This window comes from Epinephelus fuscoguttatus, linkage group LG20 (genome assembly GCF_011397635.1).
Source record: "Epinephelus fuscoguttatus linkage group LG20, E.fuscoguttatus.final_Chr_v1".
Lineage (NCBI taxonomy): Eukaryota > Metazoa > Chordata > Actinopteri > Perciformes > Serranidae > Epinephelus > Epinephelus fuscoguttatus.
The window spans coordinates 25,385,315-25,402,324 of NC_064771.1; the positions used below are offsets into that span (position 1 = coordinate 25,385,315).

Below are 17,010 nucleotides of genomic sequence, written 5' to 3' on the forward strand. Positions count from 1 at the left end.
GCTCTCTATTACCCTGTTTGTATTGTATTTCTATTTTTGTTTGCCAAAATTGAACGTCTCATTTAATGTGTCGAACTGTTGTAACCAAAATCAATAAAAATTTGAATTCTATAAACAAAAATGTGCATAAAAATTCATTAGTATGCAGGAAAGTAAGTGATCCATGCTCAGATTTTGCTGCAGAGATTACATATGTGTGCCCCCTCCCCCTTTGGAAAGCCGAAACAAAACCTACGCCCTTGCTTGACAGGATATTGAGTGACAGTTGTCTTTACATTAATGTGTTGTCTGTTTTGTTTTATGACACTCCTCCCTCCATAGCCAGGTCAGACATCTAAGAGACTTTAAATGAGAAAAGACACCTTGAATACATCATAAAATGACATGTATATTCAAATTAGATTGCATATTTTTGTCCAAGTAAAAAAAAGAACAAACTATGCTCACATCAGATGTGTCATTTTTAGTTAGAACATTTTTTCTGCATGCGTAAATTTGGATAATGTGACAGGAAGGAAACTCTCTGGGGGATCTCTTTTTCTAGCAGGAATCCCCACTTCACTCTTATTAATGTCCTTTGTGTTTTACAGTTTCTGAGGAGACGGGGGAGAGATCAAGTAGCCCACACACTGTGCAGTGTGTGCGGAGGGGTGATGCCTCGAGAGCGCATCACAGGACGACAAAACCCCACTGCAAGACGCAGTGCCAGAATAGAGCAGCTTTGGCACGGGAGCTGGTTTCCTGTAGTTTATAGGGGAGAAAAAGGGGGAATATCGTCTTATACGAATCCTTAAACATACTTCTAATCATGCCGGATCATCTTTGCTGGCTCGAGGAAATGTAGTGGAGAGGAGAAAAGAGGGGAACTCCGCCGGTGGAGAGATCTGGGGATGCGTGGACACGGTTATGGGTGATTAATGCCATTTTGCAGCTGCACAACAAAGACTGGATATGCGCACAAAAAGTGGAGATAAGTGAGTTGGACACAGGATGGACACTGCGGAGGTGATTCTCTCCGTGTTGGTGGTTGTGATTATCATAGTGTCGTTGCTGTCCAACATCCTGGTGCTGATCTGCTTTCTGTACAACCCGGAGATCCGCAAGCAGGTGCCCGGTCTGTTCAACCTCAACCTCACCTTCTGCAACTTGTTGCTGACCGTGGCCAACATGCCGCTCACTTTGGTGGGACTTGTCAGCAAGGCTCAGCCGGGAGGGGACGGCTTCTGCCAGATCGTGGGCTTCCTGGAAACCTTCCTGTCCACCAACTCGATGCTGAGCATGGCAGCGCTGAGCATCGACAGGTGGATCGCGGTGGTGTTCCCACTGAGGTACCACTCCAAAATGCGCCACAAGGACGCGGCGTTTGTGCTCGGGTACACGTGGGCGCACTCCATGTCCTTCTCCACGGTGGCCACCTGCCTCTCCTGGGTGGGATACCACCGGCTTTACGCGTCCTGCACCCTGTCCAACCCGAGGGCGAGCAGTCGGACCCAGTTTGTTATCTTCACCGTCTTTTTCCACTCCTTCACCTTTCTCCTGTCTTTTATAGTGCTGTGTGTCACATACCTCAAAGTGCTTAAAGTGGCGAGGTTTCACTGTAAGAGGATCGACGTTATCACAATGCAAACTTTAGTGCTGCTGGTGGATATACACCCCAGGTGAGCTCCTTTAACTTACTATCCCTGTTTGTGTCACTCCTGCATCCAAGCACCTCTCACGGCCCTGAAGGCCATGGGTGCAGATTCCGGGGTACTGGGGCAGGTCAATACCCCCAATAAAACATGACAGTAGCAGAGAACTTTTAAAAATAAAATTTAAGACACTTACACCACAAACTGATCCTTACAAATACACCAGAGTGCTCAAAATCAAATGTTTCTCCCCCAGAACTGAGACAAAACCTTTACCCTTGCTTTAGCTTCACGTTTGGCAAGAAAATACAGACATTACTCAGTCAGAGGAGAGCGCCTATAAGAAAAGAACAAACTGTACAAATCACCCCTCTGATCAAAAAAAGGAGGAAAAAACTGGAGGCAGTTATCGTAGCTGGAGCCATCATCCCATTTCATATTGAACAACAGTACAGTTAATGATGCTCTGCCGTCTCTGCCCTGACATCTGAATTGTGTCATCAGTATTCAGAGGGGATGCAAAATTTGATTCTATTGAAATGCCATCCAGAGTGATTGCTGTACTCTGCCTGTGTGTGTGTGTCAGTGTGTGTTAGTGTGAGTGTGTGTGTGTGAGAGAGAGGGAGAGAGATCCAGCAGTGTGAGTTTGGTTACATACTGTACAATAAGGTGCTGGTGTTCTAACTCGTGCCTCTTTTCACTCACACTGACGATCTCTGTTTCATTAAATATTACTTGAAGCAGTGTGTCATCATGCATGGGTGTAGATTGCAGGATGGACCGAGGGGACACGTCCCCATCAATATTTAGAGCAGTGGTTCCCAGCTGGTCCACCCACGGGGTCCAAATTGCTCCTCAGTCATTAGTTCAAGGTCCACACAGTTTAATATATTCAGCGTCATACTGTCGTCGAGTTAGTTTGCTGTCTCCGTTAAGTAGCTGTCCGTCTTTTATTCACTCTACAACAGAAAACAGCGCTTCAAAATAAAAGCTTGTGCTGGAAATTCACTATACTTCAAAATAACGTGTGGTTTTTACTTGACACTTTCACGAGTCATTTGCGGTCCATTCAGAATGGGCCCACGACCCATTGAGTTAGGAACCACTGATTTAAAACGTGAATTTGTCCCCTCCATTAGCTTGTTTGCAATCACACATTCTCAGAACCCATCGGCTGTATTCGGCGTCTGACTTCCGGCAGACTGCGATACAGCCTCTGGGGGCAGACCCCTGATTTTTTGGCATTTCGGTTTGATTTGGGCGGAGGAGGCAAATTTCCGTTTCTGACTTCCGTTTATATATAAGTAAATATGCTGAACCATTGCGATGGATTCAGAGTTTGCAGTGACGTCAATTATGTTCCACCTCGTTAGTTCACCGCACGGACCGTTTAACCTGGCAACAACTGCAGCCGGCTCAAACGTGATTGGGCAATATCACGTGGACTACAAACAGCCTACAACCGGAAACCAGGGCTCTTCCGCTCTTCTTCCGGAGGCAAGATCTCCGGGGTTTGCCTACAGACTCTACATTCACTGAATGTAGAGTCTGTATAAGGAGACTAGCAATCACGTGACTATTGTAACGTTAAATTCAGATGGGCGGCAGGAAGTGAGCAGTCCCCATACTATGTGTTTTGTATATGATGGAAAGTGAGTACATAAAACTTTGGAGAACCTGCAGGCAGCAGGTATTGTCAGAAAATTAAAAAACAGAAAATAGATTTTGTGGACACAGTTGTTGTTACAAATCACCTCGTCCTCCAGACCTCTTAAAGTTACTAAAGTTACACGGCAAGCTTACAAAAGTGTACAAGAGTCCAGTGGACTATAACTATTTTGTATCCAGTTGGGTCCGCGATTGAAACAACTGCCGCCTTGTTTTCGGCTGGGTGAGTAAATGTGCTTGAGTAGAACTGTCTTTTATGTATCAGCTCTGTACGTGGATGCACCGCTGTCAGGTCAACATTACTAGCTAACATTAGCTGACTTTAGCTACTATTTCCTACCAGCTAGGTGAACCGTTCCCAAAGGTCTGGTGAAACACAGTTAAAAACAACACTCACTCTGCCCTCGTCACATATCAATGTTTAGTCATGGACGTGCAAGGTACCCTGGGTGTGTTGGTTGTTGATGTTCTGGGACGCCCAGTCAACTCATGCCTGTTACATGCATTGTCTTCTTTCAAAGTACACTTTTGTTTTCACAGGAAATTTACCGTTTACATACAGTCTCTTTCAAAATAAAAGCACTACGTCAGTACAACACTGCAAATTGACATTTTTATTTCCTCCAACAGCTAACACACGTGGCTAGGTTCAGGCAACAAAAACACGTGGTTAGTTTAAGGCAACAAAAGGAAGTGGTTAGGGTTAGTAAAAACGAACAGGGTTTGGTTTTATAATCTTACAGGACGCGAACACCGCTCTCCCAGGTGAGGGTCGGTGTTTGTTGGTCCCATCCATCACCACTCCTGCCCACCCTACTAGGACTTTAGCTGCCTTAACTTTGGTTCTTGTCCCGCCCTTGTTACCCCTGATGCCATTAAACTATAACAGATAACAGCGACCGGCTGAATATCATGCCGATGTTAAGGGACACCGTAGGTCACTGCCGAATTAACGGATTTTGGCGATTTCAGAGCGAGATTGGGTTGTTAAAAATCTGGGTCATGGAGCACCTGGTGGCTTGGTGGATAGAGCAGGCAGCCCATATATGAAAGGCGATGCCCTTGCTCTAGCGACAGCAGGTTTGATTCTGGTCTGCAGCCCCTTGCTGCGTGTCATCCCCCTTACTCTCCCTCCTTCACACTTAGACTGTCCTATTCAATAGAGGCAAAATGCCAAAAAATAATCCTAATAATCCTATCTGGGTGGTGGCTAAAAACATGGAGAAGCTGTCACAGCACATTGTAATTGCATCCAGCTCAACACGTTTGATATTTAGTTGACTCCGCTCTTTCAGACCAAAGATGAAGGTTTTTGATCCACATCTGCTGCTGTTCCTCAGTGAGTTTTTTTTCCCTTCCCTTTATGTCCTACTATTTTCAGGACTTAAAATGGCCCTTATTTTCTCCCCAAGTTGATTGATTGGAGCAGCTTTAATTAGCACAAATCATAGGCATTTGTGTAGTGTTGATAGTCTTTGCCCCCAGTTGTCCGCCCTCCATCTGGACAGCGCACTGATGTATGACGTCATATGCAACAAAGCTATCAAAAAATAAATGTAGTAAAAGACTTTTATTTTGACAAGATTAAAGACATTTACACTGTAAACTGGTGCATGAAAATTCACCAGAATGCATAAATCAAGTGTTGTTGCTCACAGTTTTCTAGTGGAGAACCCCCAAAGATGAGATTGGCTTTTTATATGTATCCCTCCAAATGTTGATATAAAGCCTACGCCCTTGTCATCATGAAAGCACAGCCCACCAGCACCAGACACAAAGTCACACACGCACACATTTAGAGTTGAGATTGTAATTCTTGAAGTGGGGACTTTGGGTCACTCTGGGTTACATCAGTGGCTTTTAATTATTTTGCCTCAGCGCAGCCTCCTGTATTTAACCCCTTCAAGACACCCACTCCTCACTGTCTTTTGTGAAATATCTGGAGAGACTGTCTGGTCTTTATAAACCCACTCTATGTTCCCAGTGTTCGCCAGCGTTGCCTGGAGGAGCAGAAGAGGAGACGGCAGAGAGCCACGAGGAAGATCAGCACCTTCATCGGCACCTTCATGCTCTGCTTCGCTCCCTATGTGATCACAAGGTGAGAGACACCATGCAGGCGGGAGACGGCTGCCACGCTGGTACACTGCGGTGTACGCAGCCCTTTTGTTCTGCTGGTATCCCCCAAAGCTCCCTCCTCTGCTGTCAACCCTCCCACCCCCCTACCACCACCACCACCTCCTCCTCTCTGCTTACTCTCCACAGCGGCCAGAGTTGGAAGATGAGATTGGCTGACCTTGTGATAAGTAATATGCCTCTGCTCTGCTGTTGCTGCTGCATTAGCACTTTTCTCCTCAAGTTCGTCGGGTGCATCAGTTAGTTAGGTGGAATCCAGTCGCATCAATCACCGGACACTGAGAGGATGTCACATGAGGCGTAGGGTGTGAGACACATAAGTGATGTAGTGGACATGTGAGAGGAAACTCACATGAAACTGTACGTTAAAATCACATGAAGGACATGACAAATATACAAAAATATAATGTGCAGGGAGAAGAAAGAAACCCAATAATGGAGAGTCATCACCTCCACTGTAAACAGATCAGATTACGTGACAAAAAGCAAAGTTAAATAAAGTTTTTCTAATGCTGTAAGCATCTCAAAAAAAAAAAGCTACAGTCACCTCTGTTATGGGTGACTAGAAAGGAGCTGACATCTCAGAAGAAGGTGGCTTATGTCAAAACCTGGACACATTACACCAGAATTATCTCCATGGTGATGTTCATCAACATATTTGAAATACATAGAATTTCAATTCAATTCAATTTTATTTATAAAGCCCAACATCATAAATCACAATTTGCCTCAGAGGGCTGTACAGCATACGACATCTGTCTGTCCTTGAACCCTCACAGTGGATAAGGAACAATTCCTCAAAAAAAAAAAAAAAAAAAACTTTAACGGGGAAAATCATTCAAACAGTAATAACATAAAGTTTATTAAAATAAATTAGGTACATTTTATGAGCTATAGTTATATGAGATTAGTTAAGACAGGATAAGACACGTTAAGATAAGACATGACAAGATAAGATAAAATAAGACAAGATGAGATAAGACAAGACAAGATGGGATAAAATAAGATAAGACAAGAATATAAAAGACAAGACAGGATAAGATAAGCTAAAACAAGGCAATGTAAGACAAGATAAAATAAGAATAGACAAGATAAGACAAGACAGGATAAGACAAGTTAAGACAAGACAAGCCAGGAAAAGAAAAGACAAGACAAGATAAGGCAGGATAAGACAAGTTAAGACAAGACAGGATAAGACAAGTTAAGACAAGACAAGACAAGACAGGATAAGACAAGTTAAGACAAGACAAGACAGAATAAGATAAGACAAGTTAAGACAAGACTGGATAAGATAAGACAAGACAGGATAAGACAAGTTAAGACAAGACAGGATAAGATAAGACAAGACAGGATAAGATAAGACAAGGCAGGATAAGACAAGTTAAGACAAGACAGGATAAGATAAGACAAGGCAGGATAAGACAAGTTAAGACAAGACAGGATAAGATAAGACAAGACAGGATAAGATAAGACAAGGCAGGATAAGACAAGTTAAGACAAGACAGGATAAGATAAGACAAGACAGGATAAGATAAGACAAGGCAGGATAAGACAAGTTAAGTTAAGACAAGACAAGATAAGACAAGTTAAGACAAGACTGGATAAGATAAGACAAGACAGGATAAGATAAGACAAGACAGGATAAGACAAGACAAGCCAGGATAAGATAAGACAAGACAGGATAAGACAAGTTAAGACAAGACAGGATAAGACAAGTTAAGACAAGACAAGACAAGACAGGATAAGACAAGTTAAGACAAGACAGGATAAGATAAGACAAGACAGGATAAGATAAGACAAGGCAGGATAAGACAAGTTAAGACAAGACAAGACAGAATAAGACAAGTTAAGTTAAGACAAGACAAGATAAGACAAGTTAAGACAAGACAGGATAAGATAAGACAAGACAGGATAAGACAAGACAGAATAAGACAAGTTAAGACAAGACAAGATAAGACAAGTTAAGACAAGACTGGATAAGATAAGACAAGACAGGATAAGATAAGACAAGACAGGATAAGACAAGACAAGCCAGGATAAGATAAGACAAGACAAGATAAGGCAGGATAAGACAAGTTAAGACAAGACAGGATAAGACAAGTTAAGACAAGACAAGACAAGACAGGATAAGACAAGTTAAGACAAGACAGGATAAGATAAGACAAGACAGGATAAGATAAGACAAGGCAGGATAAGACAAGTTAAGACAAGACAAGACAGAATAAGATAAGACAAGTTAAGACAAGACTGGATAAGATAAGACAAGACAAGATAAGATAAGACAAGACAAGATAAGGCAGGATAAGACAAGTTAAGACAAGACAGGATAAGACAAGTTAAGACAAGACAAGACAAGACAGGATAAGACAAGTTAAGACAAGACAGAATAAGATAAGACAAGTTAAGACAAGACTGGATAAGATAAGACAAGACAGGATAAGACAAGTTAAGACAAGACAAGATAAGATAAGACAAGACAGGATAAGATAAGACAAGGCAGGATAAGACAAGTTAAGACAGACAAGACAGAATAAGATAAGACAAGACAGGATAAGATAAGACAAGACAGGATAAGACAAGTTAAGACAAGACAGGATAAGATAAGACAAGACAAGACAGGATAAGATAAGACAAGACAAGATAAGGCAGGATAAGACAAGTTAAGACAAGACAAGACAGATAAGATAAGACAAGTTAAGACAAGACAGGATAAGATAAGACAAGACAGGATAAGATAAGACAAGACAAGATAAGACAAGTTAAGACAGGATAAGATAAGACAAGAATAGACAAGACAAGATAAGGCAGGATAAGACAAGTTAAGACAAGACAGGATAAGATAAGACAAGAATAGACAAGACAAGATAAGGCAGGATAAGACAAGTTAAGACAAGACAGGATAAGATAAGACAAGAATAGACAAGACAAGATAAGGCAGGATAAGACAAGTTAAGACAGGATAAGATAAGACAAGAATAGACAAGACAAGATAAGGCAGAATAAGACAAGTTAAGACAAGACAGGATAAGATAAGACAAGTTAAGACAAGACGAGATAAAACAAGACAGGATAAGACAAGTTAAGATAAGACAAGACAGGATAAGATAAGACAAGAATAGACAAGACAAGACAAGATAAGACAGGTTAAGACAAGTTAAGACAAGACAGGATAAGGTAAGATAAAACAAGACAAGACAAGATAAAATAAGATAAGAATAGACAAGATAAGATGAGGTACAATAAGATAAGACAAGAATAGACAAGACAAAACAAAACAAGATAAGATAAGACAAAACAAGCCAAGATAAGGTAAGATAAGACAAGAATAGACAAGACGAGATGAGATAAGATAAGATAAGACAAGACAAGAATAGACAAGACGAGATGATACCAAATGATGTGATACGATGCGATATGATACCGTTAGACTTTATTAATCCCAGACCAGGGAAATTCCCACATTACAGCAGCTCAAAAGTCAGAAGCAAGAGAAAAAAGGAAAGGGTGATAAATAAGCATTAAAATATGACAAAACATAGATATTTGATAAAAATAAAAATATATAAAGTTTCTATACACTACATACACTTTGTATTTATACAATAGTGTATACAAAGCATACACTTATACAAAAACTCAGTCTATTCATCTCAGTTTTTATTTTAGTTTATTACATCAATGTTACTTTTTTTTGTTTATGTTAGAATTACATGACTTAGTTTAGTTTTTAAACCTGATAATAGACCAAATAATTTCTTTGAGTGTTGCCCAAAGACAGCACTACATACCACCTGAATACTGACAATATATACACAGTGGATGGTCGTGAAACTGCTCCCAGAAAACACAGAGTAACTATTTCGGAAAAAGATTTTTGAGGCCTTATAACATCATTGTCTGTTGAACAACTGACGTAATTTCCTGTTATTATGTTATGATTAAGAATGTTGATATCAGGAGCTGTGTACATGCTGATGCTGTGCAGTGTGTACCAAATACTAATCATCAAAGTGAGTATGCAAAAATATAAATACACTTAAGTGCTTTTTACCAACAGGAAGTGACCCAAAATGTGCAACATCAGACATCCACTGAACTGCAACTGTGAAAGATGACTTTAAGTTTGACATCTGCAGTTCATTTTAGTTATTTTAGGACTATGAGAAGGTCTTCCATTTCCTTTTGGCATTGCATTGTGGGAGAATATCAAACAAGAGCAGTCTAAGAAATTGACTGTGTTTAATCCAAATATTGTCTGGTTTGAGCCCAGAGATTTAAATGTAGCACATTTGTCAGCTAAATATTTATTCTGTGAACTTGTGACGTTGTTTAATCCAAATTAATTCCCACCCTACCTGTGTTATGTAACTATAAATAGTATCATCAGTCAATTCCTGCCTCTCGTTAGGTGGCAGGAGCGAAAATGAGTCATCCTCAGCATTTGTTGTGTCATGGTTTTAAACTGATGAAGACAAGACTGGATGTAGGCTCTGAAGGATGATTTTTTTCTTAAGCGACTATCATGTGTTTCCCAAATGAAGCCAGATTTTCGGGCATCCTATTATCTAAACTGGCTTGAAAAATATTGCATATAGCTGCCGTAAATGGGGGGGGGAAAGTGCTCCATCTTCACACAATGGTTCATATGATATCCTATGAGTTAGTGCCCCATGTATGATGTTACGCACTTAACATAAAGTTGCATATTTAATTTAAAGTTACAGAGGTTAGGTTTAGAAAAAAACATGGTGAGGACGTATCGTAAAATCACTAAAAGTTCGCTCACACTGTCCTGAGCAACAGGATCATCTTGAGACCCATCCACCTCCCCAACCTCCCTCCCTATGCTAACCGCTTCTTTCTTTGCTCCCGTCAGCACATTGGTCATGTGACCTGAAATTTTGTTTGGTATGTAATTATTTAATTTCTCCTCGCTGTTAGTGTATTAGAGCGGCACAGTGGTACAGTGGTTAGCACTATCAACTCACAGCAAGAAATTTCCTGGTTCAAACCCCAGGGTGAAAACTAAACACTGTCTATGGTAATTAAGTCCCAGTGTCCTCAAACGAGTGCTTCCTAATTAACAGTGTCTTAGCTTGTTCCTGTTACTAAAATTAGTCACATTTATATTCCATATCAAACTATAAACATTATTAATCATAAATAAACAAGTTTCAACCATAAAATGTGATCAGGTTTTGAACCTTGTCCACTTTGGTATCAGGTTGGCTGCAGACTGACTTGGCAGAGATGGCTGCCATCTTGTTTTTACATGGATTAGTGCTTTAGATGCTTTTCGGGAGCATTAGAATGACAAAGAAATCTGAATCTGAATATGGGTTATACACTAATTACTGGCGCATGATTACGTTGGATATGTACACATGTTGGTACTTTTCGTAGGAAATTGTACCGCCTACAACATCTGAGTTTGAGTATACTTTATTGTCTTGCCTTTTCCAGTGGGGACAAAATATACACCAAAAAATGCATAGTATAAGTATGTAGCACGGATTATTTGCCTCATAATCTAAGTGGCTTGACCCTTTAAAATATCACTTTAATGAGAAATGGGTTCCATAATTTAGTACCCCTACATCTTAATTAAAATTCACCACTGCTCATAAGCTGTTGAGGTGATGAAGATGGAGATTAGATGACTGTGTGGTAGGATATGAAATGACTTTATATAGTAAATATTGCCCAATAACATCTCTAATTAAAAAACTGGAGGAAGTTGTTTCTGAAATGAAAGCAGGTTGCCATAAGTAAAGTTAAATATTCAATGTTTTATTGTTGTTTTATTGTGTTTTCAGTAAACTGGGTAATGAATGACCGCAGCGGCACAGTACATGCTCTCATTCTGCAAATGGCAGTTTACTCATCTAAATATATTACGCTAAAAGCTCCTTGGCTGCCTCTCTGATGCTCATTTGTTGTCAGGGTCATCATGTGTATAGTAAAAGCCCCGCTGTGCGCTGTGGCAGCTGACTTAACCTCCTGTTCGCTCCGGTGCTGCGCAGTGTGTGGGCAAATGCCAGTGATGGCGACTGGCCCATGTGAGGCCAGTGTTAATGTGCTGACAGAGCTTGATTGCGGACAGAGTAATCATACAGAGTGCAAGCCAAGAGGTTCAGCATTTTTTTTTTAATGCCTTTTATGACACAACGTACGGTAAAATGTTTTAACACGTCACAAAAATTAGCGTGAAAGCACCAATTTAATGTCTTCGTAAGCACGGCTGAGATCACGGTGAGATGCAAACAACAGCCTTCAGGTTCTTTAAATCAGACATACAGTATTAGAAATACAGAACAGTACTTTCCCCCAAGAACTCACAGTGCTTTATTGTTCGCTGGCTGGCCCTCAGTTGAATACTGTATTAAATAACAAACAGAGTTGACTGGCTCGTTTCCAGGTGCTCATTATTGCTAAGACAGGTCTGTTTTATTTTTCCGGTGGTTCTGCTTTTGCCTTTTCTCACATGAAATGCTGCTGGCAGTAAATGAGAAATGAGATGAAAAGTAGGCTCTCGCTGTGAATTTACACACATGAGGGAAAGAGGGGGGAACTCTACATGTAGTTTCACCTGACAGCTGCCTACATTTTAATAACTTAAGACAGACTAAGCGCTTACTTAGATGGCTCTGTATGGAAATAAACACTAGGTCTTTACGTAACTGCAGTAGTAAAGAAGCACCCTGCTACCAGCAATAAAATATAATAAGTTAAAGGCAACAGTGGGCCTCATGCAGGAAGCTATATACAAAAAAATCTCTTATTTTTGTTCACATATATTTTTTAATACCTACTGATTTCTGGTATTTTCTTAAGTTTGCCCTTCTCATAGCTAAAAGAAAATCTGAAGAGTAGTTGAGAACACTCTTACTAAGATAAGAAAAACAATCCAGGTTTTGTAACACATTGTCACTCTGACCTTGTGACATAGTGCCGCTAGGTCATGGACTTTCCACGTCTACATACAACGTGCAAGGTACCCTGGGTGCGTTGGTTGTCGACGTTCTGGGACACCGTGTCATCTTTAGCCTGTTACATGCGTTGTGTCTTTTCAAAATACACTTCCGTTTTCACAGGTGATGTACAGTTCGCATACAGTCTCTTTCAAAATAAATGTACTATGTCAGTACACCAAAGTGAGTACAACAAAAATCACAGGGTTTGGCTTTATGTTTGGGAATATGGGATAATATGGGAAGTAGACACTGGCCTCTCAGGTGACTGTTGGTGATTGTTGGACCCATCCACCTATTCTTCCACCCGCCCCACTCACACTTTTCACCTCTTCACTTACGTTGTTTTCTGGACGCCATTCCTCCTGACACTGTCAAGCACTGTTACTCACTGATGGCACCCGGCTGCATATCATACTAACAAAACAGGATAGCTTTTTTTGTCAGTGTCTGACACGGAAGTCACTGCCCAAGTGTACATTTTTACTGTACACAAATCAGTCCAACACGAGAAATCCAAAGTTTTAAAACTGAGGAAATTTGAGTATAAAAATGCTTGAATATCATATAATTTGATTTTAATAATGTTTTAGAAGATATTTTAGAAAATATTACTATACTTGGTCCATTGATTCCAATTCCAATTAAATAAATTAAGTTACGTGTGTCCCTCTGCTGATCAGAGGTGGAACGTAACAAAATACATTTACTAAAGTGTGAATTTGAAGTACTTTTACTTTACCTGAGTAATAATTTCACGCCACCTTTTGCTTTTACTTCACTTTATTCCTGTAGAAAATATTGCACTTTTTACTCCACTATACTTATTTGATGATTTTAGTTACTAATTACTTTACAATAAAGATTTTTGCGCATAAACCATATGCAAATATAGCAATAGCAGCTGAGATGATTATTCAGTTGTTTAGAAAAATAATTTGCATTTGCAATAATTTTGGTAAATGTTTAAGATTTTTTTCTGCAAACACATTTCACGGCTCCAGCTTTTTCTTTTCTTTTTTTTTTTTTAACTAGAAACTAGAAAAACCATGAATAAACTTTATATTTGAAACAAACTATTCAATTGAATAAATTATTTTGTATTTTTTGATATTTTTTCATGGCTCCAGCCTCTCAAATATGAAGACTTGCTGCTTTTATTATTATTATTATTATTATTATTATTATTATTATTATTACTTACTGATTTATTAATTTATTTATACATTTTTCTAGTACCATGAGTAGGAGTTGGTGGCACCTTTCCAATTATTTGTCATGTGTCATGCTCATGACACAATACCTGCCCTTATATGGCACTGAGGCGGTGTTACCTATGCTAATAACAAACATTCGGCCACGCTTCTCCAATTTTTGATCAAGTAGGATTCATCATTTAGCACGCCTGGATAAGAGCACATTGGGACAGTTAAGAACGTTAAGAACTTCTCATTTTTTTCTCCTGTTAAGATAATATAATGTAAATTTACGAGAGCGTTGGTACATGGGGCCCACTGTCTTGCAAATGTATTTCCATTTCTGCATAATAAGCTCAGGGCATGCATGCCTTTTCCAGCATGTTGACTTGCCTTCCCCCTGCCCCCCCCCACCCCCCACCCCTCTTTATGCTTGGCTGCAGGATCGTGGAGTTATTTCCAGCGGTGCCTATCAACCCCCACTGGGGAATCGTCTCCAAGTGCTTAGCTTACAGCAAGGCAGCCTGCGACCCCTTCGTGTACTCCCTGCTCCGACACCAGTACAAGAAGACGTGCGCTGACATCATCAACAGGCTGCTGAAGCGTAGCTCCTTGAACGCATCCGGGCGCGGGCACGAGAACCAAGTCCACAGCATACCCGCCGCAGAGTGACAGGGAGTGGGCTGATACGGTCTGAGGGTCGACCCGGCAACTGTCAGGAAAATATGTGGCTGATTTATCGTCCACGAAGAAGAGAACAAATATTGGTTGTTCCTGTCCACGTCTGCTTAAATTTGGTCTGACATGCCAAAAAGAAAAAAAAAGTGACTACAGACAAGGGCAAATCCCTGCGCAGGAATACCACTGTGCTTGCATACTGAGTCCCCAGAACAGCAGATGAGTGCAGTGAACTTGTGAGGACAATAAGCAACGGCAGATTTCACATCCACCTGGAGACACAGATGTGCTCACCCAAGAAGAACGGCCAGTTCATAGCCTCATTATTCTAACCGGGGTAGCTTTCAGTCTGATATTGCTTTTGTTAGACATTACTGTAGTATATACTCATATTATCTTTACATAAAAGGATAGGGAATGGCTGTATGTCTGTTTTAGTCTGTGCAATGTGTTTGCAAGTGATACACTGGCACTGTATGTAGCACTGACAACTAGCCTAACCAAAACTTGACAGTCCCCAAATTGTATCGCAGACGAAGAGAAGGTGCCGCTGCACAGTTCGGCTCAGGTTATTTCAGACTTGATGGGGTAAAACACACTCCCGATTTAACAAATTTTAAGGTACTTTTATTTTTGTAGTACGTTGCCTTGTAGTGTAACGGTCAACGAAGGAAAAAGCAAGATTATGAGTTTTTCTGGGTTTCACATTGCCATCGTTTCTGAAGGACTTACCGACCCGGCCAAGTGGAGTTTTAATGGGAGAAATAGGCCTTCAAACCGGCTGCCTTTGCTGTCATGACTGACATGTGCCCCTCAGGTTGTTTAGTCAAGTGGAGCGTGATCAACTGTACTTGGCCGGGTTTTGTGCTCACAGAGAGGAGTAGAGACCGCCTCATGCTTTCTCACACGTTTGAGGGAGATGGACAGGAAAAGCAAATGTGTATGATGTCTTTATTTTGACATCATGTGATATTGAATAGCAATGACAGCCGTCCATGAAAAGCTAAAGATTCATCTACAGTGTTTTTAGGAAAGATACTTGGCAATCAGCGTGTCTGTTTTTAAAGAGATGGATGTTTATAGAAGATGGCAATATCCAACCCAATCACCAGAATAGATGTTGGCATTGTACGTCTCTGCAAACCACAGATACATTACATTTGTACATTATTCTATAGTGGATTTCAGTCAGGAGAGACAGAAGAAGGAAATAAAGATGAAGTTTAATGCATAATATAAGGGTACAGATTAACAGATTTGAGGGAGATTATTTGTGATCATGGGACATCTGAGTGGCAGCAAGGTAAATCCCCCAATGGAGTCTAGACACTGGTGGAGGTGGTGGCCGATGACTTTGGTCGATGGCTGATGAGGCACATAGCGGCTGCATCTGAGAAGACTAGGCGATGATGGGGAGATGGAGGGTGCGCACGGCTGCAGCAGAAAAGAACCATATTTGAAATAAGCAATGAGATGATAGGCTGACGGAGGAGATGTATCGCTGTGCTATTGGTTGATTGTGGATCGGCTGATGACTCAATTGACAGCCCCGAACACTGACAGCCAGAGATAGAGAATGAGTATGCGTGCAAGGAGAGAATGGCAGGGTGAAGATGAAAGTTACAGCTGTAGCATAGAAACAGTATTGTCTTCCTGACTGAATTTTCACTAAAACTTCATATGTTGTAACTTTATGTTTCAACGCTATGGTTGACACGTGGTTAGGCACAAAAACCATCTGGAAATGGTTAGCAAAAGATCATGTTTTGGGTTAAAATGCTCAGTTTTGGGGGCATAATCTCCCCTGAAAAAGCAGCAATATCTTGGTAAAAAAAACACATTTTTTTGAGCCACTATCCCCGCTGGAAAAACAGTGAAGGGTCGCTAAAAAACACCAACATTTGGAGCCCAAAATGTCACTGGAAACACTAAATCACAGCTGGTTTTGTTATTTGTTGGTGTCAAACAGTGGACTTAAGCTTGGCAGACGTTTCACCAAGGTGTCATGCCATTCACCTTCCCATCCACCTTCCGATGACAGAGTCAACTCATCCACAACGTCATTTTAGAAAGGTTTATATGATGCATATAAAGCGTGTAAATGTAATGTATCTGTGGTTTGCAGAAATGTTCAAAGCCAACATTTTTCCAGAGACTGGGCTGCACCTTTTTGCTCTCACCTTGAATAGAAACATATTCTGTATATATCAGCCCTACAGGCAGTTCTTGCAGACCTAAGCCCAAGAGCCCTCTTGACGGACAAAGTGTTATCTGACTCACTTACATGTTGTACTTATTATATCCATTTCTGTTCTGTATCAGAAGACAGGCAGCTCTGTATCAGAGGGCTTCAACTGGGCTCCACTTGTTATAGAGCTGACACACAGAAGATAGAGGAGCTTCAGCGCCTTAGTTCAGAAAACGGAGAATACAGAATATTGCAAAGGTTTTTAATGGGGGCCAACAGTGAGATACTGTATGTGTCACACAGTGCCAAAACTATCATTAATGCCCAGTGAGCCAAATATGAGTAGCTGCAGATCATTTCTTTTCTTAAACCACAAGAAAAGATAGATAAAATATTTATGTAATTACTAATTGATACATATTTTATTTTGTGGTCAGGCATTTAAAGGGACAGTTCACCCCCAAATCATTCTTCCCCTTACATGTAGTGCTATTTATCCATCTAGACTGTTTTGATATGAGTTGCTGAGTGTTGGAGACATCGGC

General features: G+C 40.6%; 1 protein-coding gene across 1 annotated transcript; it reads left to right on the forward strand.

The window, feature by feature from the left end:
• Nucleotides 1-599: 599 nt before the first annotated feature.
• On the forward strand, nucleotides 600-15,197 carry LOC125881140 (G-protein coupled receptor 26-like). Its single transcript, XM_049564163.1, has 3 exons — nucleotides 600-1,658; nucleotides 5,284-5,397; nucleotides 14,043-15,197. Exons 1-3 carry the CDS (start codon nucleotides 991-993, stop codon nucleotides 14,269-14,271), a joined length of 1,011 nt encoding a protein of 336 aa, XP_049420120.1. The 5' UTR covers nucleotides 600-990; the 3' UTR covers nucleotides 14,272-15,197.
• Nucleotides 15,198-17,010: the final 1,813 nt, after the last annotated feature.

Bases quoted from the DNA above. Each gene is read 5' to 3' on its own strand.
- LOC125881140 (XM_049564163.1), top strand. From the start codon at position 991: ATGGACACTGCGGAGGTGATTCTCTCCGTGTTGGTGGTTGTGATTATC. The intron at 1,659-5,283 runs GTGAGCTCCTTT...CTATGTTCCCAG, and splicing joins CTGGTGGATATACACCCCAG to TGTTCGCCAGCGTTGCCTGG. The intron at 5,398-14,042 runs GTGAGAGACACC...GCTTGGCTGCAG, and splicing joins GCTCCCTATGTGATCACAAG to GATCGTGGAGTTATTTCCAG.